Source organism: Zootoca vivipara, chromosome 4 (genome assembly GCF_963506605.1).
Source record: "Zootoca vivipara chromosome 4, rZooViv1.1, whole genome shotgun sequence".
NCBI lineage: Eukaryota > Metazoa > Chordata > Lepidosauria > Squamata > Lacertidae > Zootoca > Zootoca vivipara.
In genome coordinates, this window is record NC_083279.1 from 24,582,196 (window position 1) to 24,606,968 (window position 24,773).

A 24,773-nucleotide genomic window follows, 5' to 3' on the forward strand; every position below is an offset into this window, starting at 1 on the left:
AAGGAAATAGCAGGCAGCTTCAGTATAGATGTGCTGCTGAAGCAGAGCAGCGCTGGGATGTGTGAAGGAGACCTGGCTAATGAAAGCTTTGCGTTAATTCTGAAATCTAATAGCAATTCAGCGTGGGAGCAAGGCTGGGTGGGGGTCGCTTCGTGGAGGAGGGGAGAATTTTTTAAAAAAAGCGATATTGATGTAATTATCATTCGTGACTGCCTCTCCACAGCATCCCTCCTTTTCCGTGCATTGCGGAGGGAGGGTGATTGCACCTCCTTTTGAGCTAACATGGAGATGGAGGGGGGGAATGTCTGTGTGCAGTAACTGAAATGCAGTGCTGTTGAAGCAGTGCTGTAGGTTGCCCCCCCAAAAAAATAATGTTTCTACTTTATGATGGGGAGAAGAATGTTTCCTGTGCGTTGCCTTTGTTAGAGAATGAGATGCTGGCTAAAAACTGAAGAAATGGCTATGGAAGAATTGGATTGGAGATTGTATGCTGTTTCTCAGCACACTGGTAGGAGGAGCTGCAGGTCTTAAATACTGTAATGTGTTTTTGACACTTGGTGTTTTTAATAAGATTTTTTTTAAAAAAAAATAACCTGGTTGTAATTGGCATGATAATTACATATGTCTGTTGATGGAAACTTTATCTGCTGATGGATACTAGGACCTGACCTTGCCTCGAACAGTCTTTGTTAGCAAGTGAAGGTCTGTATTGAAGCTTCCAGGGGAAATGTACACTTGTTCATAGATGGCTCCTAATTCGTAGACATCAGGTACAAACCATCGTGATTCTCCCAAGATTGCTTTCTAAAAATACAACCTTGAAATTACTTGTGCGGCAGAGGGACGCTGTAAGCTAATTTTGGTCTGGTTTTAGACCGGCTTTTTAAATAATGTTTTATTGCAGGACTTGTTTTCTGAATCAGGAAGACATTCATAGATTCTCTAAAACCTAATGATGTTAAGGAATTTTATCATTGTTTAATAGCTGCTTAGTTGTGTCGGAAGTTCCCCTATGCATCTTTCATGAAACAATTAAATGGGCATTTTGCATAAAGATTTCATCCTGTACCGAAAATGCTTTACATATATTAGCCAAGTAATCCTTTAAGCAAGCCTATTAAGTAGGCTAGTGTTTGTCTTCCTGTTAATACACTACATTGGGAAGGCAGCCGAGAGACAGCAGCCTGCCTAAGGCAACCTAGTGAGTTCATGGCTGAGCTGAGATTTGAACTACTGACTTGTTTGCCCGTGTTCTAACTACTACCATGTACCAGAAAGCATAGCAAGGATGGATGGCGAAGGGGACTTTGTCACATTCGTCCTTTCTAGGTCCCCCCCCCCCATCAAACGTGGTAACCTGTGATGCTTTACAATAGCACAGGAAACAGTAACACCGTCCAAAAAGAAGGTTGGATACTGAACAGATTTTCCTACACCGACTTCTCCCCTTCCTTCGCTGTGTGAATAGGTATCAATGCCATACTGCTGGGGGGGGGATAATTCCCCCAGAGCCCTCTTCATATGTGCTATTAGCATAAGGACATAAAAACATCCTACTTCCTTGCCATTCTGTGCTATTAATGTTGCTTAATTTCTGCCAGGGTTCCAAACTGTCCTTTCGTGTTTTTTCTCGAAGTATCTGAGATAATTAACAAAATGGCTGATGAGCTGTAGTGATTAGATGCCTTAAGGATTTGCTTAAAATGAGCAAATGGCTGATAATCTTCATCTGGTTTCTTCTCTGCTGAACGTTTTCTGTTTCTTATTTTTTTTTTTGCTGTTAGATTTTATTTGTTATTTTTTTCTTGGATTGTTTTCATAATGTTTTAAACCACTCTGAGCTCTGTGAGTGCATTGAAAGATTGAAGTATTAATCTTCCTAATAAAAACATTTCTTAACCAAGTATGTTCTTAAGTATCGTACATTATTTATTAGTGCTAAGGTAGGGTTGTGTGAGCTTGTGTGCGCACGCTGTGATGCGACTTCTACTCTTAATTTCTGATGGTGCTTTCTATCTCTGGGTGCACAAAAATTGAACATTAAACTCAATCTATGACTTGCTGTGCCTCGTAATACAGGTTTTGTGCTTCCTACCATGTAATATATTTTAAGCTCCCATAAAACATGTTGTGAAATGGGAATTTTGCTTTTATTTTTAAATTTCTACTTCCATTTATTATTATTATTATTATTAGTATTATTATTATTATTAAGGTTATTTGAGCAGGACATGTTGAATGAATTAGATACTTAACAGAGTTCTTGGGGAGGGAAGTGTGTCTGTTCCAGGAATGCAAATATTGCCATGGGACTAAATCTAAGGACACAGTCAAGGTCAAAAGAGTTTTGCTTTTAACTTCTGCAAGACCTGCTACATAGATAATGCTAGAAGTCAGTGCCATAATTTTTAAAAAGGCTTAGGTTTTTGATATAGGCAATCTGTTTATAATAGGACTGTTATTAGTCAAATTCATAACACTACATAGGCTATTCATATAAGCTCCAGAAACCTGCATTTCATAAAATGTTGTAGTGCTAATTATGCAGAAATGAGCGTACAGTGGTGCCTCGCTTAACGAATGCCCTGCTTAACGAAATTTCCGCTTAACGAAAGGTTTTTTCTAGCGGAGGTTGCCTTGCTAGACGAATTCGTTTTCCGAAAAATTCGTCTAGCGAATCGCGGTTTCCCGTAGGAATGCATTGAAATTCAATTAATGCGTTCTTATGGGCAAAAAAAAAAAATCAAAAAAAATTCAATGCATTTCTATGGGATTCGCTAGACGAATTTTTCGTTACAAGAAAAGACCCGTAGAACAAATTAAATTCGTCTAGTGAGGCACCAGTGTAATTTATCAGAGGGGTGTGTGTGTGTACGTGTGTACGTGTGTACGTGTACCCAGTACACTGTATGTCAGGCATAAGCAAACTCGGCCCTCCAGATGCTTTGGGACTACAACTCCCATCATCCCTAGCTAACAGGACCATTGGTCAGGGATTGTATGTGGATTGGGCCCTCTGAACCACTCACAAAAGAGGCCTCAGATTTGCATGGGCTTTGTGCCATATGCAGATTTGTGTCCTCTTTTGTGGGCAGAGTGGAGTGCTCAAAAAATAAATAGTAGAAAAGTCTTACCCTGTTGAATTTCTGCCCTCCACAGAGCTATTATAAGGGTACATGAACCCCATAGGGCAACTCTAAGCTGAGGTACCGTGTTTCCCCTTTTTTAATACGTAGTCAAAAAGTAAGGCATGGCAGGGTTTTTAATCGTTTGAGAAATGTAAGACATACCCCGAAAATAAGCCATACTTCCGCGACGTGCGGAGCAAGACCACCTAGCGCCCCAGCCAGCTAGCGGGACCCAGTACGCCGGCCGCAACAGGAGGAGGAAGCGTGCAGCAGTGCCGCACGGAACACTGAGGGCACAAGCCAGCAGGACCCAGCTCCTGCAATGCCGGCCGTGGCAGGAGGAGGAAGCCTGCCAGGTCGGGTTGGCGCTCGGAAGCGGTGGCGGCTGCAGCGCTGACAAAGCGCGAAGCAGCACCGCTCTCCCTCTCTGTGTGGGTGTCAGTCTTTCTGTGTGTGTGCGCGCGCGTCTCTCTCTCTCTCTCCCCCCCTGCGTCTTTCTCTCTCTCCCCCTGTGTGCACGTCTGTCTCTCTCTGTTTGTGATCGCGTCTCCCCCCCCCCGACAGAGAAAAGGTGCCGCGCAGGTTCCTCTTCGGCTCGTCATTCAGCTGCCCCAGCCTCCTCGCCGAGAGCTGACGCCGCTCCTCTCCTCCTCCTTCCCTTCCCCCCCCTTCCTTCCGTCGGTCCGTCAGTTGGGGTTGCGCGCGCCAGAGCCGCAGGCCCAAGCCTCGTCCCCCTCGCGCTTCCCTCACTAGCATCTCGGAGCGGGACGGGTCCCGGCCTCCCTCCTCATTCCCCGGCCAGCGTGAGAGAGCCCGGGGAGCAGCCTCTATACCTCCGCGCGCACACACACACGGCCGCCGCTGCCTTCGAAGCCATGGCAGCAAGCGCCAAGCCGAAGCAGGAGGAGAAGCACCTAAAGCTGCTGAGGGAGATGAGCAGCCTCCCAGTGCTCCCACCCAATCGCGAGTGCTTCGACTGCGACCAGCGCAGTCCCACCTACACTGACATGACGGTGGGCAGCTTCGTGTATACCTCCTGCTCCACCTCACAGAGTGAAATCCGTCCCGTCCCCCCCGTGTGCACGTCTGTCTCCTAGGCAGGTGGCCATCCAGCCTCAGCTTAGAAGCCTCCAAGGAAGGAGAGCCCTTGATTCAGGATGGGGGAGGAGGGGAAACGGAGAGAATAGAAGAGGCAGAAAATGCGCGCGGGAGAGAGCGCCAAGTTGTACCGGCACTTAAATAAAAAAAGACACCCCCTGAAAATAAGCCACCGTGTGCTTTTTTGAGGAAAAAAAGTTGTAAGACAGTGTCTTAAAAAGGGGGAAACACGGTAGTAATGGTTGCTCTGACATACCTGGCAGTAGGGCCTATTACACACAAACATACTTCTGAGCAGACATGTACAGAGAGAGAAGCCATTTTGTGTATGACCAAGACACACGGGACTGCTAACACGCATGCCACTTTCGACCCTGGAATAGGGCAGAATGGGCTTACACACAACCAGTGACGAATGCATTGACCTGGAACACAACCCCCATGCAAATGGGGAGTTGCCTGTATATCATTGTAAAAAGGTAAAGGGACCCCTGACCATTAGGTCCAGTCACTGACGACTCTGGGGTTGCGGCGCTCATCTCGCTTTACTGGCCGAGGGAGCCGGCATACAGCTTCCAGGTCATGTGGCCAGCATGACTAAGCTGCTTCTGGCGAACCAGAGCAGTGCACGGAAACGCCATTTATCTTCCCGCCGGAGTGGTACCTATTTATCTACTTGCACGTTGACGTGCTTTCGAACTGCTAGGTTGGCAGGGTATATCATTGTAAAATGTTAACTATACAATGGTCTTTAGCACCTACACTAGAAAGAGCCATAGCCATGTCTGCTGCTAAGTTTTCAGTTTGCATTTGCCATTGGCTGGAAACAGGGGAGAATACTTAACACCCACCTGCCGTTGTGTAGCCTAGTAGTATTTGCAGAAAAATGACTATACTTACCACACAATTCACTGTAACAGTGTACAATATGTCTGCATATTGGAGTTACTGGGTGAAATATCTCTGCTGTTTTGTCTCCCAACAACTCTTGAAACTTACAGTGGAGTCATCAAAGCAATGATCATGTGCATGTGTAGTTGCACATGTATACAGTCTCTGAGTATACTTAGTAAAATACCAATACTGATTTAACAGCCTTTTAAAAGGTTGATGCACACTGAATATTTCAAAACAAGCGAACCATTCCTAATAGGAAGGGAGAAATCCACCTTTCCCCCATATATCTGATTTTAATGACATTTCCCTCTTTCTCAGTAATGGCCACACCGCTCCAAATTAATATCGAAACAGCAGGTTTTCATTCCCCCCCCCAGTAGTTTTACCTCTGCCCAACTGCTAGTCACCTTAACACATGTCAGTAACTTGAGGGATTAGAAGGGAGGGGAGCACATGCAGAATAGAGCCTTACTGATATGCCCAGTAGCACCAAACTATAATGGGGAAGGATACTTTTCCTCCTATTGTAAAAATCTCAAACTTTTCAATCAACAATATCACACAGATTCCCAGCATATCAGCTCCCAAACTGAATAGTAGCTGGCCCCTTCTGGAGTTAAAGCTACTGCAGTGAAGTCCAGCATAGAATCTAGTTGACAGTGGAGTGGTTTTAATAATGTGAAGATTGCTACTGTTGTTGTTGCTGCTGCTGCACTGTGGTCCCTATGCTTCTGGGACAGATATCCCAATTAGTTAACAGATGTAAATTACACAAAAGACGGGGGAGGTGATTCCATCAGGGAGTGGGATTTACATAAGCTCATCTCTGCTTCCAGTAAAATGCCTTGTGGAAGTTCTTCTGACGTTATATTAAAAACCCATCCACATTTCACGATTTAACAAGTGGGATCTGCAACCAAATGTTGCTGTAGACCCCCGGCTCTAACAGAGGTTCTCCTGTTCCAGGTTCAGCCTGCCCACCAGCCAGCCTGCCTTTTCCAGGGGGAGCAGAGGGAGACAGGCTAGGTGGGTAACAGGCTCTATCTAGTGTGCCTATCTATCTATCTATCTATCTATCTATCTATCTATCTATCTATCTAGTGTGCAGTATTCCTACTGCAGTGATGAACTCAGATGGTTGGGGAGCAGCAGGGAAGGAAGATTAGGTGGGGATCTTAGAGTGGGGAGTGCCAAGTGAAGTGGATGATGGGCCTGAGTAAACAGGCAGTTCAAGGGGTGTGTTTTGCACCACCTTGAGCCTCTGGACCAGGCTGAAAGAGTGCATTGCAATAATCGAATCTTGAGGTTACCAATGCATGGATCACTGTGGCCAGAATATTCATGTCCAAGGTCATCTGTAATTCACGCATCAGCTGTGGCTGGTAAAATTCTAGGAGATTTGTAGTGATTTCTTTGTTGACTTCTAATGTACTAAGCTGTCTGTGATAATTTGAGATCTAAGACTGTTTTTAGACTAGTAATGTTGGCGACTTTTGCTACCCTGTAGCAATTTTCAGGTTCTGGTTCCTGTGAAATGTCACCTTATGTAGCACTGCGCTGTCTATAAATAAAACTTGTTAAAGCATATTTTCTCTTGGGAGACCCAAGTCTTCGACCACATTAAAACCTCTAAGGCTGGAGGGCTAACCGTTACCTTGGATTGGCTTTTAAGGTATCAAACAGTTTCAGATTTACTCTTGATCTCATTTTAACACCTTGAATAACTGGAGTGGCTTGTATCTGTTTTCATTGGCTGCTCTACTGCATATTTTAATTTTAATGTAACTGTGCAATTCTTACTCATTCTGACACTGGCAGTCTCTCATATGAATATCTACTTGTGTACATTCTCTGTTATAAAAATTGCTGTGAGGATTGAAATAGGTTTTTTGTGCATAAAGGGTGATTGGAAGCAATGGGAACTGAAGTGCTCAAAAGTGTATTTTTGTACACCATGATCTATCATTAATTTGGGATCTAATCCAGCCAATTCCTGGTCAGTGCACCAAGGTTCAATGGCTCTTCCAATCAGGGTTCAGATTTGGTAATTTGCAACCCAAAGAGATGGAGAGAAAAGTGTGATACCACAGACTAAACACTGTAACTGAAACAAATCAAGTGGTTTATTAGTGTACAGTGTTTCAGTTTAAGGCTTATTGTTATCTGAATGTTACTGTGGAATCTGGAAAGGATAGCAACTTAACACAATGGAATAGGGAGATAAAAGTTCCTGTGGTTTAAAAATGGTGTAAGAATTGCATTAGAGTTGACAAAACAATCACAATTTTCTGTTTCAATCCCATCCTAACTAAAGATTTTGCCTTCCTTCCTCCAGCCCATCTTGTTGAGAATTTCAAAGTTCCCTAGCATTTTAGCATTTTGGAATAAAGTTCATAGTTAATCCACCCAGGGCTGTGAGCCAGGATCTTGTGGCCTTCAGCAGATGAAGCTGAGTTGAATAGAGAGCTAGGAAAAGAGAGAAGAAATAATCCTTTGAACACCCTTTATACTGATCCGGAACTGAGCCAGGATGATGGTATTTCCCATCTTCTCTGTTAATTTAATTACTAATGTAGGTGAACTCACATAAAAGGTAGACTGTGGTTTACCATAATCTATCGGGGGGGGGGATGTATAATTGTGACCCTTGCTTTTCCAGCACATTCTTTGAAACATTTCATCAATATTTATAATTCCTTATACATTATCATGTTGCTGTTGTTTTTTCTCCTTGTCTGCTTTAGTATATTTCCAAAGGACTCATGCCAACCTATTTATGCTGATAAATACGGTGTTGTCTTCAGGCTCATCATCAAAGCAATTTGCCAAAGAAGCATTACAGAACTTGTCATCCATTTTGGTCCTTCATGGATGTTCTACCTGTTGTAGATAATGGTCGTGCAATACTTAGCAGGGTCCAGATTAATATCTATTGTTAAATTGCTGGGAGTTTGTAAACAGTTGCTTCAAGTCACTTGGAGATGTACCAGTCAGATCCACCACCTTATGCCTGCTGGGGGCATATTCATAGCTGCCAAGTTTTCCCTTTTCTCGCGAGGAAGCCTATTGAGCATAAGGGAAAATCCCTTAAAAAAAGGGATAACTTGGCAGCTATGGGCATATTAGACTACTTATTTTTGAGTTTTGTACACCTGATTGAATATCTATACCTCATTTTGTATAGCATAGATGACTGTGGTGCATCCTAATAGATTTTGGCATGTTTCCTTCTGTGCTTTTAAAAAGCATGGCTTGGCTTGAACTTTGTAGTCAGGGAAGAGCCACGTTTGGCATTGACAAATGCATCTGAAGTTGTTGCCATCTGGTATTGTTTTCTGTAACTTTGGGGAGATAAGACCTTGCTTTTCTCTTCCTTTAATTTGGGAATTTTCCACTACTATATTTCCCATTTCTTAAAAAAAAAATGCATTATTTGCTAAATGTGACATAATGAATTGCTACACCACCAACTTGGGTGATTTCAAAGCTGTTACAACTTTTAAGAGAGTGGGGTCATATACTCTCCCTTGCTTGCTTAGTTTGTAAATAGGAAAAGGAGTGAATTTTAACCATAAATTTGTGTTGCCTAAACATGCTGAATTCAGATTCGAAACCATTTAATATGTTTAATTAGAAGTGTTCCAATTCCAATCTCACTGGGACTGTAAAGGATTTGCATGTCATGCTAAACTATGGTTTAGCATTAACAAGAACGAACTGCAATAAGCCTTTTGCGCTCTGTCCATTCTTCCTCTGGTAAGGCCATGATGAGATCGGAACAATAAGATTTTCTGTTAGTTTGGCATTACGTCTATAATAATAATAATAATTTATTATTTATACCCCGCCCATCTGGCCGGGTTCCCCCAGCCACTCTGGGCGGCTTCCAACAAAACAGAAATTCTAAAATACAGAAATCCATCAGACATTAAAATACAGAAATCCATCACACATTAAAAGCTTCCCTAAACAGGGCTGCCTTGAGATGTCTTCTAAAAATCTGGTAGCTGTTTTTCTCTTTGACATCTGATGGGAGGTAAAGGTAAAGGGACCCCTGACCATTAGGTCCAGTCATGACCGACTCTGGGGTTGCGCGCTCATCTCGCGTTATTGGCCAGGGGGGTCGGCATATAGCTTCCAGGTCATGTGGCCAGCATGACAAAGCCACTTCTGGCGAACCAGAGCAGCACACGGAAACACCGTTTACCTTCCCGCTGTATACTTGCATTTTGACGTGCTTTTGAACTGCTAGGTTGGCAGGAGCTGGGACCGAGCAACAGGAGCTCACCCCGTCACAGAGATTCGAACCGCTGACCTTCTGATCAGCAAGCCCTAGGCTCAGTGGTTTAACCCACAGCGCCACCTGTGTCCTTCCACAAATGCTGGGCATTTCACAAATGCTGCAGGTTTCCTTTTTCTGCTCTAGTTTGATGTCTTTGCCTATAACAAGTTACTTCTACTTGCCTCACTAGTGCAGGCAAGCAACATATTTGATCACTGATTCTATTTCAAAAGTCTCACCTGTGAGGGCCAGGCATCCTATTGGTAGTTGCTGAAACAGGTAGTTTGGTAGTTTGCAGTACAGTATATCTAATAGCAGTGAAAATGTTCCCTGGACACTCCCTTACAACATCAAGCAGTCCCCAAATGACTTCAGACTTAAGAAAACAACCCAATGGATTTTAGCAGCTTGACTTTGACCTGGGGTGGGATTGGAGGCATTTGGTTGGCCACTGTGAAAACAAGAGTACAGTGGTACCTCGGTTTAAGAACAGTCCCGTTTACGAACTCCGCAAAACCGGAAGTAGTGTCCCGGTTTGAGAACTTTACCTCGGTCTAAGAACGGAATCCGAACGGTGGAAGGGCATCGGCAGCGGGAGGCCTCATTAGGGAAAGCGGCCTCGTTTTAAGAACGGTTTCGGTTTAAGAACAGACTTCCGGAATGGATTAAGCTTGTAAACCGAGGTACCACTGTTTTTATTACTCATCTGTGCGCATTCTTCTTTCTTCTGATTCTTCTATGAACTAGCGAAGAGGATTCGCGGGGTATTACTTGTAAAACTCTGCTGTCAACGCAGAGGCACATTATTGAAATGTGGTTTTACCAAATAGAGGCAGTCCCAACAGTCCTTGACCCTAAGCTAGCCAAATGAAAATCACTTTGGCTTCTCCTTGTACAACTGGAGTGAAAACCAGCTCCTTTAAACTCTGTAGACATAGTGTCTGGTTCTCACCTAATCAGAGCTGCCATTTATTTTTAGACACCTTTCTCACCCAAAGCTTCTGTTTACTTTGCTTTCCTCTGAGGAAATGGCTTCTGTATCCTCCTCCTTTGTTAAAGGGTTCTCTGCTTAACTAATCAAGTTAAAACAAATGCACGTTTCATAACTGTTTCGTATTTGAAATTTTCCGACTGGGTTTTTTTTAAAAAAAGTAAATAAATAGCTTTATCACTGTGTTCCCCGTATTTTGAGATTTCTTTGGGGATGCAGACTGACACATCCAGTCTTGATTCTGAACTGTGTGATGTGCTAGTGCCTAAGCCTTCTGTTGCATTTAATGCAGTACAAAGGCCATAGAAATTGAATGTTGGTTTATTTTTAAAAAAGAAATAAACTTGATCCGCCTTTGTGCAGCTGAGATGTTTTGCTAACGTTGCAGAACAATTCTGTTGGAAAAGTCATATTTATTTTTAAAACTTTATGCAATTTTTCCAAATATCAAAGCAGCTTAAGGAATATAAGAAAGTAACGTGTATATACCATAATTCAAATACCAAAGACATAAGTAGCATCAACTGAATCAACAAAACATTCTAGCACCTAGCTTTCCAGGCAAAAAAAAAAGCACATTGCTACCTTTTCTGAAAGCAAGTAAACAGACTTTCACTTTACAATGGGAAAAATCCTACATTCAGCCGTCTGCCAAATAGGGTATTAAAATGATGGTGTAAAACAAATTTACTGTTAAGATGGTTTTCTCACCTAGAACAAAAAATGTTCTGCAGTGTGGCAGATTTTGTTCTTTTTTAAATCCTGTGATATTTAAGGAAGAAAATGCTACCTATTCTGAAATATACTTTGTATTTCTGGCTTGCTGTTTTAAGCAAACAAAGTATTTTGTTCTAATGCCTCCTTAATCAAAAGTGGCAGGGAATATGCTTGGGGGGGGGGGAGTTTTCACAATAGCAAATGTTCCGGTAACACTTAAAAAGAGTTTTCAATTCTGTTGCTTTGAGGTGTTGAACTAACAGTTCTATAAAATCTTTTACAGAAAAGACACTTATTTAAATTTCACACTCTTTAACATAACATAGCTTGGTTTTCTATGGTTTACATTAAAGAAACAGCTTTGGAGGCCTGAAAGTGAAACATTGCCAGCTAGCACTTCTAAACTGATCCTTCTTGTGCTTGTCTACTGAAGTGGCTTGTGTGGTTTACTTTTCATGCAGATCTTCAGTTTAGGACTAATCATAGATGACTAAACTAATTTTTACTTAGAACAAAAAGCATATTCGATTAAATTAAGTCAGCTAGAGCTGAACCAGGCATGCCATTTTTGCCTTGAAATCTTTGCTAGAAAAAACTGGGAGTTCTCAAATCAAATATATATCACTAGCTGACCCGGCCACATGTTGCTGTGGTTCTTTCCTGTGATCCCCCCCCCACTCTGTCCCGATCCATGACGTATCCTGCCCCTCCTCCCTCTACCCCGGCTCATCCCTGTGTTTTGGTAGGATACTCTTCCCTCTGTTGTCCCTGGGGAGTGTTGGCCCCTCCCCCCTGTATCTCCATACCTTGGCCCCCACCCTTCAAAAAGGAACTGTCAGCTTCTAGGTTCTATTTCCCAGCATGCAATTTTGTCTGAGCCTTCTGTTGTCAGACAGAAGGAGGGGGGGTCATATGGGCCCCTTGGTGTGGGCCTCCCAATCCAAAGGGGGCCTCGGTCAGCATATTCACAATCAGTAAAATGAAAAAAGTAACAAAGGAGTTAAAAACAGGGCCACATTATCTACCTGGCCTGGGCTTCTGTCTGGCCCTGCAAGTGCCTGGCAACAGAAGGCACGTTCTGAAGCACCCAAGTTGTTCAGTTCCATAAAAAACCCAGGAAGTGGCATGGGGAAGGTAAGGGATTGTAAATGGGGTGGGGGGTGGCCACTGCAAATATCTGAGGACTTAAACTGGGGAGAGAAAGTGCATGGTTGTTGTTTTTTAAAAAAAAGACACAGAGGCTTGCAATCAGTTGTAGTATATACCGGTAAAGCCTAGGTTAAAAGGGGCACGACTGCCCTTACTTAAAATGGCCGCTGGAGCCTCGCATGTGACACAACGCCCACTAAATTATAAAGTGAAAACCCCTCGCTGTGCCCCCAAGTGTGTGTTAGGAGAAATGATGAACGACTGCCTAATGCTGCCAGGCATTTATTAATGCAGCTGCTGGGAGAGGCTTTCGGCTTGGGCTTTGGGGGTGGAATGGCTGTTTTGGTGGTTGTTGAACAGTTGCTCCCCCCACCCTACGTCAGCCCATGACCTATTTGGGCTCCTCCCCCCACCTCCCACCCAGGGCTCCATTCAGGATAGTATTTAAAGGGCTGTAGAGCTGAGGCCTAGTCTGTAAAATGGAGGCGGGGCCTAGTCTTTAGGCTGTAAAGTAGAGGCAAGGCCTTGGCTTGGGCTAGTATTTAAATGTGACGCGAGGCCTCCACCCTGTATCTCCATTCCTTGGCCCTGGCCTGACTCTGTGGGTTGTCTGGTAATAGGCCCCCTTCATATCCCGCTGAGCCTCAGAGTCCCCCTGTTTTACAGGATCTCGTGGCGGAGGCGGGGTTTGTGGGTGTGGCGTGTTGTTGTGGCTAATCCCTGTGACTGCCCCCACATGTCCCGATCCATGATCTATTCTGTCCCCCCCCTCCGTGACCGGCGTATCTAATGACGTTTTGAAGGATGATATTTATTTTTGTCTTGTGGTTATTTGGTGGGGGATTTTGGGGGGGTAGTGGTGCTAAATTGTAAAGTAAAAACCCTTGCCGTGCCCCCAAGTGCATTGCTGTGGGTTATTTCCCCCCCCTGGGCCTAGTGGGGGCCTGGCAGGGGCCTACATAAAACAAAGGCCATGCTGCGGCCTGTGATCCATGCACTTGTCCTCTCCCCCCCCCGGGCCTGGCGGGGGCCTGGCAGGGGGCTACATAAAACAAAGGCCGTCCTGTGACCTGCGATCCGGGCTCTCACCCTCTTCCCCCCCCCCGGGCCTAGTGGGGGCCTAGCAGCCTGGCAGGGGCCTAGGGGCCTGATAATGGCCGCCTTGGTGGTTTCAGTTGCTTGGTTGATGATGTCATTTGGTTTGTGGGTGTGGCTTAGATTTCACAGGAAGGGAGGGGTGGAGGAGGGTATAACGCCACTTGAGGGCACTGTTTGACTTGGTGGAAAACCAGGTTTCTACCTGCTCAGATGTGAGATGTCAGGGATTTTTGTCCCCAACAACGCTCGGGGAGTGGCCTGGATCGTTATGTCAAAATTTCAGGACAATCGGTCAAGCGGTTACGGAGAAAAGTTCGGCCGACACTTTCAAGATTTTTAGATTTATATATATATATATAGATTTGCATCTTCACCAGAAAAGAAGGCCTGCTTGTATGTAGCATGGTTATTTTAAATTGAAGGAGATGCCTGTTATTGAGTATATAAAAGAAAATCAATATGCACAGATCGTTCCATGTGGAAATCAATTGTCTGAAGAACTAGCCTTCCAAGTGGCATTTTATATACAGGCCAATTCAGAGAATTAGGAGAACAGGCTGCAGAGAGTTTTAGGCTCATGAAATGAAATGAACCACTCTTGTTCAAGCATATTTTTATTTCATTTTAAAAAACCAATTATCTTCTCAAAAGAACACGAAGAGTGCATTTTAAATAGAATTGAGACTTTTATTGAAAAGGTAAAAAAAAAAGGCTTTCCCCACTGTAGCTTGGTCCCTCAATATCCCTGTTGGTTTAACCAACTCTCCCCTTTGCACAGGGGACAGATAAGATCAGGTGCAGTTTGCTTAGCATTTCCAATTAACACGGTAGGATACTGCTGTCTTTCAAGCTGCTAATTGGCTTGGTGGTGGTTGGGCAGAGGCTGAAAAAGAAATCCTGAGTGGATACTGTATATTTTTGAACAGTAGGAATCAGCAGCCAGAAAAAATATTTATTCCCCCCCCCTTGATGTCACACCATCTGTTTCCTTCAGATTTCTGAGCAGGCACAATCATTGTTGCGACAAATTTCTTTGCACTTCAGAACTCTTGAGTACATGAAATGAAATGTACGGCCAGTTTGCATCATCACTATAGTTTAATGTTATGCTTTTCGCCCAAAGAATGCCAGTAGGTCATCTTGTGGAAACTAAAGTATTCTATAATCTTCCATTTTGATTATCTGTGTTTTTAAGCTAACCATGTTAGTACCATAGAGATTTTTTTAAAAAAGTTCTCACCACTCCTGCCTGTATTCAGGAATCACCAGCAGCTCTAGGTTACTCACTCTCTCTCTCTCTCTCTCACACACACACACACAGCCCCTGCCCATTGAATTTCGGGTTGCTATCTTACATTGCTGCATACCGCAGAGACTGGTTGGGGATGTCTTCACCTGATGACCATTTCCTGATTTGTTTTCCCATGCCAAGCTCCAGTTCACTTAATCCGTCACCATTGCATGTGCCATTATCTGCACATACTCAAACCAGCTGCCTGAAATGTACACACCTCAGCTTAACTGCAGCTTCCATCCTCTAATAGGATGGAAGCTTGTTTGAGGGGGAAACACATCTAACAGGAGTATTTCTCAAGCAGCTACATGATATGTATGGATTGTGGCTAGCGTTTTGTGTACTCCACTCCAAACAGCAGCAGTCAAAGTGAACTGAAGCCAGAGCAAATGGCATTGTGTACATAGCCCTAGGGTGAATGAATGTAGAAATCTGCCTTATACAATACTATTGGCCCATCCACACCGTGGTCTAATCAGCAACAGGTTGTCGGAGTTTCAGGCAGAGCCCTTCCCCAGCTTTACCTGGAGATGCCAATAACAGAACCTGAACATGGCACCTAATAGGAAGTTGCTACTGACGTGGAAAGTACACTTGCCTGCAAGGTTTTGCAACTAGCAACACATCCGTTTGCAAGGATTCCCTATATGTGTTTGACTGTATTGCAAATATGTTGTGATAAGTAGTTCCCGAACTACTTGCCTCTTTGTGTTTCCAACACTGAGTGATGCTATGTGCAGTCCGTAGAGCCATCTGTGCTCTTCTAGCCAGGAAAAACATGTTGTACATAGGGATAATGAAACTGAAAAATAAGTTATATCTCAGCCACAATGCATCTCATGTTAAAAACCAGAACTAAACCTTGGTCCTTACTTGAATTATTTGTGTCAACTTGTTGTTTTGTAATTCAGTAAGATACGGCTAACCAGATGTGCAAGGTTTGTTGGTTGGTTTATTATTTTGCTTTTCTTTAAACAATAACAGTCCAATCACAGTGATTTGCTATTGTGAGTAAATTCTGTTTATATGTCATATTTATCTAACTTCATTTCGTTATACCATAATCTTCATTTTTAAATTTGGGGGTGGGAGTGGGGAAAGGTAGAAGAGTCAGCCAACCAAGTTCAGTTAGTGAGTACAGAAACCATTTTAAAGATCCATAACTAATATTGGAACTCCTCACCATGGATATTTAAGAACAACGGTAGGAACGAAGTGACTTGTTTTAAAAAACTCCTTTTAACTACTTTCTGCGATAAGTCTTGTGTTGAGAAACGTTTGCTTAATATTCTCTGATGAAGAGTGTTATTACATTCCCAAAGAACTTCATTTAGTTGCCTTTGATTGTGTATGGATCATACGATCCAAAAAAATACAGTATATTCCTGCGTATAAGACTACTTTTTAACCCAGGAAAATCTTCTCAAAAGTCAGGGGTCGTCTTATACGCCGGGTCGTATTTCTTATACGGCGAGTATATCCCAAACTCTATATTTTAACTGGGAAAGTTGGGGGTCGTCTTATACGCCCAGTCGTCTTATACGCCGGAATATACGTCTGTAAGCCACAAAGAAACAACTGAGTTGCTTCGTGCATTGTGATTTTCCTGTTACTTACTGTGATTAAAAGGTTTCAAAAGATGCATATGTATTAAAAAGTAGGAAGATTGTGTTTCTCAAATTGTTAATATACACTCCTGAGTCCAGGGTGTTGTTGGACCTGTACATACTTCTCTGAAAATCACATTGCACAGTAGTTGAAAGCATCAGTGTGCTGTTGTGGGAAAATACGAGTTATCTGAACACACCCACAGTTAAATTAGCCAAATGTCTCTCATAGGAAAGGGTTCCTGCCAAGTAAAGCAACATAATCAGCCCCCCCCCTTCTGTATTAAATAAGATGAGGAGACAATGCAGAACTTCCTGGTATGGTTTAAGACAGCAGTGGTCTCCCTCCCTTCCTTCCCACTGTAATTTGTGTGTTATTTGAATTTCCTTGGGAAGTGTCCTCTTAGCTTTTTCCCTTTTGAATGCTTGGAGGAAAAAGCCATTCTGATTTTGAAGAGCTCAAATGCAGCTTATCTTCAGTTTCTTTGGGCTCCAGCAGCAATTACAAAGAGGACGTGCTACAGGAAAGGTGCATAATTTGATTATAGCATCCTACTTAGCATTGCTATTTTATCCTGCCCTGTTGAGAGCAGCGGAACAGTGCAAACTTCAAGGAGACTGGAAGAGATAAACCTGATGGGGCAGATGTGGGAGCTGACAGTTTACCAATTTAAGAAATAGATTTCTGCCTGGTTGGCTGCTGACATGAATCTATGAAGAGAAACTCCATGCGCCCTTCTACGTTGCTTGGTAATTGCAGAAGACCCCTGGGCATTAAGGAGGAGGTTGCAAATATGTAAATAATGGTAGAGGTGATTTGGAAATGAAGGAAAACTCTCTAATATCGTGGGAGAGCTATGTGGCAAGGAGATGGACTATAAAACTGGGTATGACCTCTTCTAAAAATGATGGGTTCTGACTGAAAACACACCTGGATCCAAGGACAGAAGTTAGCTACAGTATTCAGATATTTCTGTACAGTATTATTTCTCATGTAGATTTCTGGCTTTACGTAACAGCTACTGAAGAGGAGAGGTAGTGAATGTGTTCCGTGCATCAATATATTAGTTTGATTTTTTTAAAAATATTTAGCAGTATACAGTGTAATTTAGGTTCATCAAGGAATTGTCACTGCGATCAAAACTGGAGTGAATTATCTACAGTTAAATCCACCAAGTGTTTTATTGTTTCATTTATTAATGAGAAGTGAAATACAAAGAGTTACCCTTCATCTCCAAATGCTAAAGTCCTGGACAACTTTTTAAAAATGCTACCTTTTTAAGTAGCACTGGAATTAACATTAAAGGCTACAGGAAACGGATAGTGTGGGTTCTATTTGTATGAAATATTTTTTTAAAAAGTTTTATGTGGCAATAACACAATGTCGCAACGTGGATATGCAAGAGAAGGACAAGAAAATCCTTTCCGAATTCTGCGCAGAGCGAACCATGTCTTTCACAGTGTTTCTTCAGCAGTACAGCGGTCTCTGACAAAGAGGCATGGGCGAAATTACCCACGCCACGCCTATTCGGGTAAGATTTGATTTCAGAATAATAATTTGTAATCTTTTAACCAATGTTCCAGAGTATCAGTGTCTGACTCACATGCCAATTCTTGTATGTGCCAGACACTTCACTTTACTACATTATTCTTTTATTTTCTTTTAAAAAGCTCTCAAAATACTGAAACACCTTCCTTAGTTTTAGTGCACTTGTAATAGCACAACCTTATTTAATGGTCCCAAGTGACAATGACAAATAAAAAATATGTACTTTTTAAACAAGTGAGTGTCTGTTCAGTAAAATAAATATTTTAGAGTTTGTAGGTATCGGATCAGGTTTTTCCAGCCTTTATGTAGTACGTGTATATAAACTATGCATTATACAAATAATTCTTGTTTAGAAAGTAATTGTTTGCGTGTTCAGACCCAGAGACCTCCCCCCTAAATAAATTCACACTTTACTCAAATTTTAGTTTGGTTTTTGGCAGAATTTAGACCACAACTTTATTGATTACAGAAAGTGAGTGGTTGCATAGGCTCTGGTTCGACTAGCTCCCTGCACCGTTGCAGGTAGTGCTGACCCAGGGCACCAGCATGGGTCAGCCAAGGGTGAACACCTGGAAAGGCGGGAACAGACTATGTCCACCACCCAGATACGGGCACAACCCCCTCTCAGGGGTTGACCAAACCATTTGAGTCCCTCCCTGGATTTCTTTAACGGAATACCCTTCACATAGGGATGGCGAGAGGGTTTTCCCATCCCTATCACCTGAACCAGTGCCTATCCGCCACACGAGCACCCGCACTCGCCGCCAATCACTCTCACCTGTAACCAATCCCTTAACCCTGCTGATACGGCGGTCAGCCACAAATCATTCCCGATCACAGACAGATGAACCCCATCAAGCCTGTAAAGGGACGCATCACAGGAGGTAATGCCCAAGGCCAGAACCTTCTTGGCTACTGCGCTCTGGATGGGCTTCCTGGCCCTCTCAGTGCCAGCTGGGCATCAGCTACCACGCCACACACATTGCTGCAACAGCTGTGACCAAAAAAAATTGAGTCCGGGGAGAGCTGCCTTCAACTCTTCCAAGTCCTCCTGCATGGGGGTCCACAGGCTCTAGCCGGGTGCTTCTGGCAAATCGTTTTCGCCCAGCTGCACCACCAGTGCCTTTCGTAGACACCTTTGCCCGCACCGTTGGGAGAAGCTCCTCCCAACGCATTTCTCGTCTGGGTACCCAGGAGATGCACATGTGGTTGGGGAGTCCGAGCCTGCGTCCAAATCCAGACTCCGCCGTCCTCCTGCTGGCCCAGTGGACAATGCTGTGCCCGACTATCCAGACGTGCAGGGTAGGCAGACCTAGGAATGAACAAAACAACATTAGTAACTGCACCTCAGCGCCGCATCTGAACATAACCCTTGTATGCTTCAGATTTCCAGCGGTCCAGATCCTTAATCCTGTCAACGGACAGGCCCCAATACGGAAGGAATGAGGTGCAAACTCACTGGCCAGCAGGCCACATGCTGCGATTGCCTTACGCATCACTGCAGCAAATTGATGCCTCTTTAACAGAGGCCCATCCTCGTGGACCAGGAAGGGGCCATCCCCAGGCGGGCAAAGTGACAAATATTTCTTGGCATCTTTCACTCGACAAGGGCCAGGCTTACCAGTGGCAGGCAGCCTCCTCAAGGCACCTCTGCACAACTGGTCCATTTTTGAATTGCTCTGGGTCACGTGCATGGGTATATATAGGTCCCTCAATCCGTCTGGACTGCACCCCATTGGCCAGATTGAACCCGACATCAGGGATCTACAATCGGGTGTTGTGGCTGACCAATCTTACCCACCCACAACACAGGAGGTCAGTCTCCAGGTTTCACCGCAACATGTGTCCTCTTTTAGGGAGGACACTATTTGTGACAATGTACATTTCACAGTCTGGAAAAAAGTACATGCAATTAACCCCACCCATCCTTTCCACAAATGTCAGATATTGTATGTGTCCTGCAATATAACAGGAATGCTTTTTAGATTTCATATCTGAGGTGTATGTAAGTAAGTGTCCATCAAAATACACCTTAACTTGTGTTTAGTACTTAATTGCCTTAAAGGCTTACAATAATTGGTGTAGAGACAAAGCCACCAGGAGCATTTAATTCAGAGGCTGAATGCCAGAGATAAAAAAAATCCATCATTTGCTTTCAGTTCAGAGTTGCAATCTTATTTACAAAACTGGGTTCACAAGTGACCATGATTTACGTCTAGGACTACAATCTGGGTAGGGTTTTGTTCAAAATATTTGAACTGTCTTTGCTCAGTGACCTGCTTGGGGGTGGGGGAGGAAATACATACATATTGGCTTGGTTTTGTCAGCTGACAAGGGTATGGTGGCTGTAAATAGACCTTGGACAAATTTCCAACGTACGATTTGTTTTAATGAATTTGACTTTTTGCACTACTGATGAAATCACATACTGCTATGAAATACAAAACCCTATTTTAATAGGCATGGCCTCATATGTTTAGCAGTAATTTTAGATGGACACCGTGAAAATCAGAATTGTTTATTATTATTATTCAGTCAGGATCATCCCCACCCCCTCACTATTAATTTTATAATAGGCTTTTGAGAAACACCTGTTGATCTTGCTCAGGAGTGAATTAAGTCAACCTCAAGCTCAAGTATTAAATGGAGATTAACAGCTGCCCCTTTTAACCTCTGTTTTAGAGTAGGCCTGAGGTTCAAAGGCTGTGGTACTGTTTCATGAGGTTGTGTAAGGTATCCAATTCAGTAGACTCCTTTTGTTGCTTTGAAAATAATAGACTTATTTCACCTGTCTCTTGCAAATGCGTATTATTAGTCCCTGAGTGTGTTTAAATCTGATTCTCACATGGCTGGACAGCAGGTATCTTGGAATAATAAAATATCTACTCAACAAATTTGGCTAAGGTAGACCCAAGTAACCTCGAAGGTGCATGTGATTCCTTCATTTCATACTAGTTTTGGTAGGCGTGTGTGTCATTCTGTAATTTCTTACCAAAAAAATGGAGAGTATAGTGCTTGCACATTTTGTCTCATATTTCAGGTTCTACAAATACTAGAAACTTCCTTTCTATCAAAAATTGAAAGGTACTGTAGGAATCAGGAGTATGAGTCATTTGTGGGAGGGTTACCCCCACTCCCATTGAACTCTTATGCATGTGTAACATTGTTTTGGCTACATAACCACACTCAACACCTGCAGGTTGGAAAAGCAAGGGATTCTTTTTCTTGCAATATACCGTACTGTATTTTAATGATAGTTATTTCAGTTCTAGCATTTTATACATTTTTCTCCAGCATGAAGAATACCAGTCATTGCTGCATAATTACAGTTCAATAAAAGCAATTAATTTACATCTTGTCATATTTTTCCAAGGGTTCAGGAAGACGGTCAAGTCTTTCCTGAATAATAAATATGGTTCGCCACCAGGTAACCTGCCTCACCCTTTGCAAACTCGGCAAATTACATTTGATAACTCTATTCACATTGACAGCAAGTGCTCCCCTTGGACAAATGTGTTTCTATTGAAAACATCTTTTCCTGTCTGTGTTAGGTTTACACAAGATCACTGAGCTGCAGCGTATTGACATTAGGCAGAAGCCCTTGTGATATTATTTTAGGTTCCTGCTGAAAAGGTTTTTGTGCTGGCAAATCTACCCAGACATATACTTTAGTTACCTATATTTGTTTTAAAGTTTTGCTGGTTTTTTAAAATATTTGTTTCAGTGATTATAGTTTTCTGTATATCTGTTCTTTAAATTGTTTTGTAGTTTGTAGCTGTATTTTATCTGCAAATTTATTTGTGCACCACCTAGAGAGCTATTTAAGTGGTTCATAACATTTTCTAGATTAGGTAAAGCCAAAAATATCAGTATCTTGTACTATGTTTCAGATCTGAAGCCTAATCTGGAGTTTTAAAGGCCTGGTTTGTAGTAACCCAGTTGTTAGGTACCTCTGCTATATGTAAACATCCTGGGTGACTGTAGACAATTTTATAACTAAAGAGAAAATAGCAGACAGCAACGATGGGTGGTGGTGATGGAATTGCTTAGTAACTTTGTCCAACTTCTGATAATAAAAGGAACAAAGGTCATTCCACACACAAAAAGTAAAGCCAGATCAAATAAGCATGATCTGTTGGAAGAGGAAATATTTCACTCCTTGTTAGATTGGGTGAAGATGCATTGTATTGCGATTTCAGTAAAAGAAATGGAAAGCTATAGTATTTTTTTGAGTTGCAGCTCCTGGCTAGTTTCTATGGCTCAAGGTAAGTAAAAGAAATTTGATTTTGTAGCAGACTGTGAGGATTGAAATGTTTATATCACTTAGACTCGCTTATATGGCAGGTAATACTTGTAGCTTCTGGCATTTACTGAGGTGAATTTTTACCATGCCACTTTCTGCTAATCCCACTTCTAATAATTTACAGAGGCTTCATTAATTTTTGTCAGAGTACAAGACCAGAGGTTACAGGTGACTATTTTTAAGGGGTTCCAGTCACTATAGGCCATGTTGGCACAAGCATTCATTTTAGATGGCATTTTTGTGTGATTCAAGGAACAATTGTGCCTATCAGGTGTCTGTTTGGGGAGTATAAATCCATCTAAACCCCTTCACTTTGCTATTGGGTTCTTTATTAAATAGAAACAATGTTTTCATTCTTGGAAATATTATTTGCAAGGGAGTACCACAGGCTTAGTCCATAAGCTTAATGCTGCCATAATTGCTTCGCTGGATTCTAGATAAGAGCTAAACACACCTCAATAATGAGTTGAGATGAGATTCTGTACTACTAATTAGGGTAAGAACTACACTGGTTCGTCTTCATACAGAAATGTGGAAAATTTTCTTTGTTGTTCTCCAAACAGGCACAATACCACAAATCCGCCCTTACCCAGGTCAAACTAGAGTCCATTTAGCCCCTACTATACATTCTAGTGAGTTCTTCAGGGTTTCAGAGGTATTACACATCACCTTTTAACTGGAGATGCAGCCTATTGCATTTGAGACTTTCTATATGTGAAGCATGTGCTATAATCCCTCCCCAACACAGCAGTTGTCATCTGGCTAAGAGCTGCTTTCCCCGTTACAAAGGCATTGAAAAGTACTGTAGGTAGGCCACTGACTTGGTATTGCTGCTTTTCACTCCTCCGAAAAGGAGCAATTTCTCTGTATCTTGTAGGAAGATGCACAAGTCAAATTTGCTCTTGTGTGCATGCACTTTCATGTGTGTTTCTGCAACTTGCATCTGTACCAGCTTGCTTAAAACAATTTTATGCAGTGTGCTGTGATGTCGGTTTTCTAGGAAATTTTCAGTTTCTCCCAGGAAATTTTCTGGTGCCCTAGAGCAGTGTTTCTCAACCTTTTTTGGGCCACGGCACACTTGTTTCGTGAAAAAAATCACGAGGCACACCACCATTAAAAAAGTTTAAAAAATTAACTCTGTGCCACCCTATATTATAATTATGACTGTAAGAAACACTTGCCAAATATTGCTTTCCGGCGGGTCAGTGTTGTGTATTGGCGGCCGCCAGGCTCGTTTGCACTGAGCTTTGGGAAAGAGGAGGAGAAATATTGCTTTCCGGCGGGTCAGTGTTGCTTATTGGCGGCCGCCAGTCACGTGACAATGCAAATCGCCCTTCTCGTCGCCGCACGTCGCGGCACACCAGCCAGCGTCTCTAGTGTGCCGCGGAACAGTGGTTGAGAAACGCTGCCCTAGAGCAGGGGTGCTTAACTTGTGCCCGTTGAGATGTTGTTTTTCTGCAATTCCCATCGTCCCCAGTCACCAAGTCCAATGGTGAGTGATGTAGTCGAGCAACACCTGGTGAGCCACAGGTTCCCCACCCCTTACTTTTATTTGTATTTAGTAAACAAATCTATAAATTTTGAAACTTCTATGCTGTCTGTATTTTTTCCCCCAGTGCTCAGGAACACCCAAGCCTATTTTGACTACCCCTTTACCACCTACTGCACAGGGTGGTGCTGTTAAATAGAACTGCAATGTCCCTTTCTCACAAGGTTGGAAGTTACTGCTGCAATATTGCAGTATAAGGTGCGGCTGGGAGAAGGCTGCAAGCTGCTACGTCTTCTTGCTTGCGTAGCTGTTCTTGAGCTTAGAGAGCGCCAGACTGCACAATGCTGGTTTCTTGCTACATCAGTGGTACCCAACGTGCCTTCCAGATGTTATGGACTACAACTCCCATTATTAGCCCCAGCCAGCATGATGTAATTGTCAGGGGTAATGAGACCACAATATTTTAAGGGTAGCATGTTGGCTATCCCTGCACCACATGTTGATCATGGGAGTAAGGGGAACAAAATTAATTGGTCCTTGAATCTCGCTCAAGTAGCACAGCTACATATAGGAATATTGGAAACCGGGTAGGATTATTAGTCCATATTGTCTGTTCTTTCTGGCAGCAGCTCTTTCAGTTCTAGCAGTGGTGTCACATTACAGTCTACCTTTGTCTTTAAAAAAGAAAGAAAGGAGATGCTAAGGTATTGAGCCTGGGACATTCTACATGCAAAGTGTGCTCTTGTCACTGATTCCATCGCCCAAACTGTACCAAGCAAAGCCATGGAAGGGAAGAAAGAAAGGAATGCAGTTAAGATATGGGTGCAAATGGAAAAATGGCACGGAGGGAAGAAAGGAATAATGTTGGCTCCAAGACTGGAAAACCCATCAGAAGATGAGTTAAAATGGACCCCAAAGAGCACTGGGGGTATAAAAAACAAATCACTGATGGGTTTCAGGACGGCTGGAACAAATGACAGCCAATAGACATTCACAGTGAAAAGTAAGAGACAAACCAGAGAAGGAACGGAAATCGACTCCTGGTAGAAGCTGCAAACCTAACAAGGCAAATAATCATAAATGAAAAGATTTGGGTGCATAATAGGCTGGGAAGTCCTCTGCCGCTGTATCGTAATGCCTTGAATATTTGATGCTGCAAAGGATTTTGAAT

At 42.9% G+C, this 24,773-nt stretch overlaps 1 protein-coding gene across 11 annotated transcripts in view; it reads left to right on the forward strand.

Annotated features, from left to right (window-relative positions):
- MCF2L (MCF.2 cell line derived transforming sequence like) overlaps window positions 1–24,773 on the forward strand; it is a 136,878-nt gene that overhangs the window by 18,800 nt on the left and 93,305 nt on the right. For 4 of the 11 annotated variants that reach the window (XM_060273384.1, XM_060273374.1, XM_060273376.1 and 1 more), the window contains exon 1: window positions 17,804–22,075. The exons of 4 other annotated variants lie outside the window; for them this stretch is intronic. Coding sequence is in view for 6 of the 7 variants with exons in the window: in XM_060273374.1 (XP_060129357.1) it covers window positions 21,847–22,075 (229 nt within the window). In the remaining variant the exon portion in view is untranslated. 3 more of the 11 variants (XM_060273377.1, XM_060273385.1, XM_060273387.1) reach the window with 3 other exon arrangements.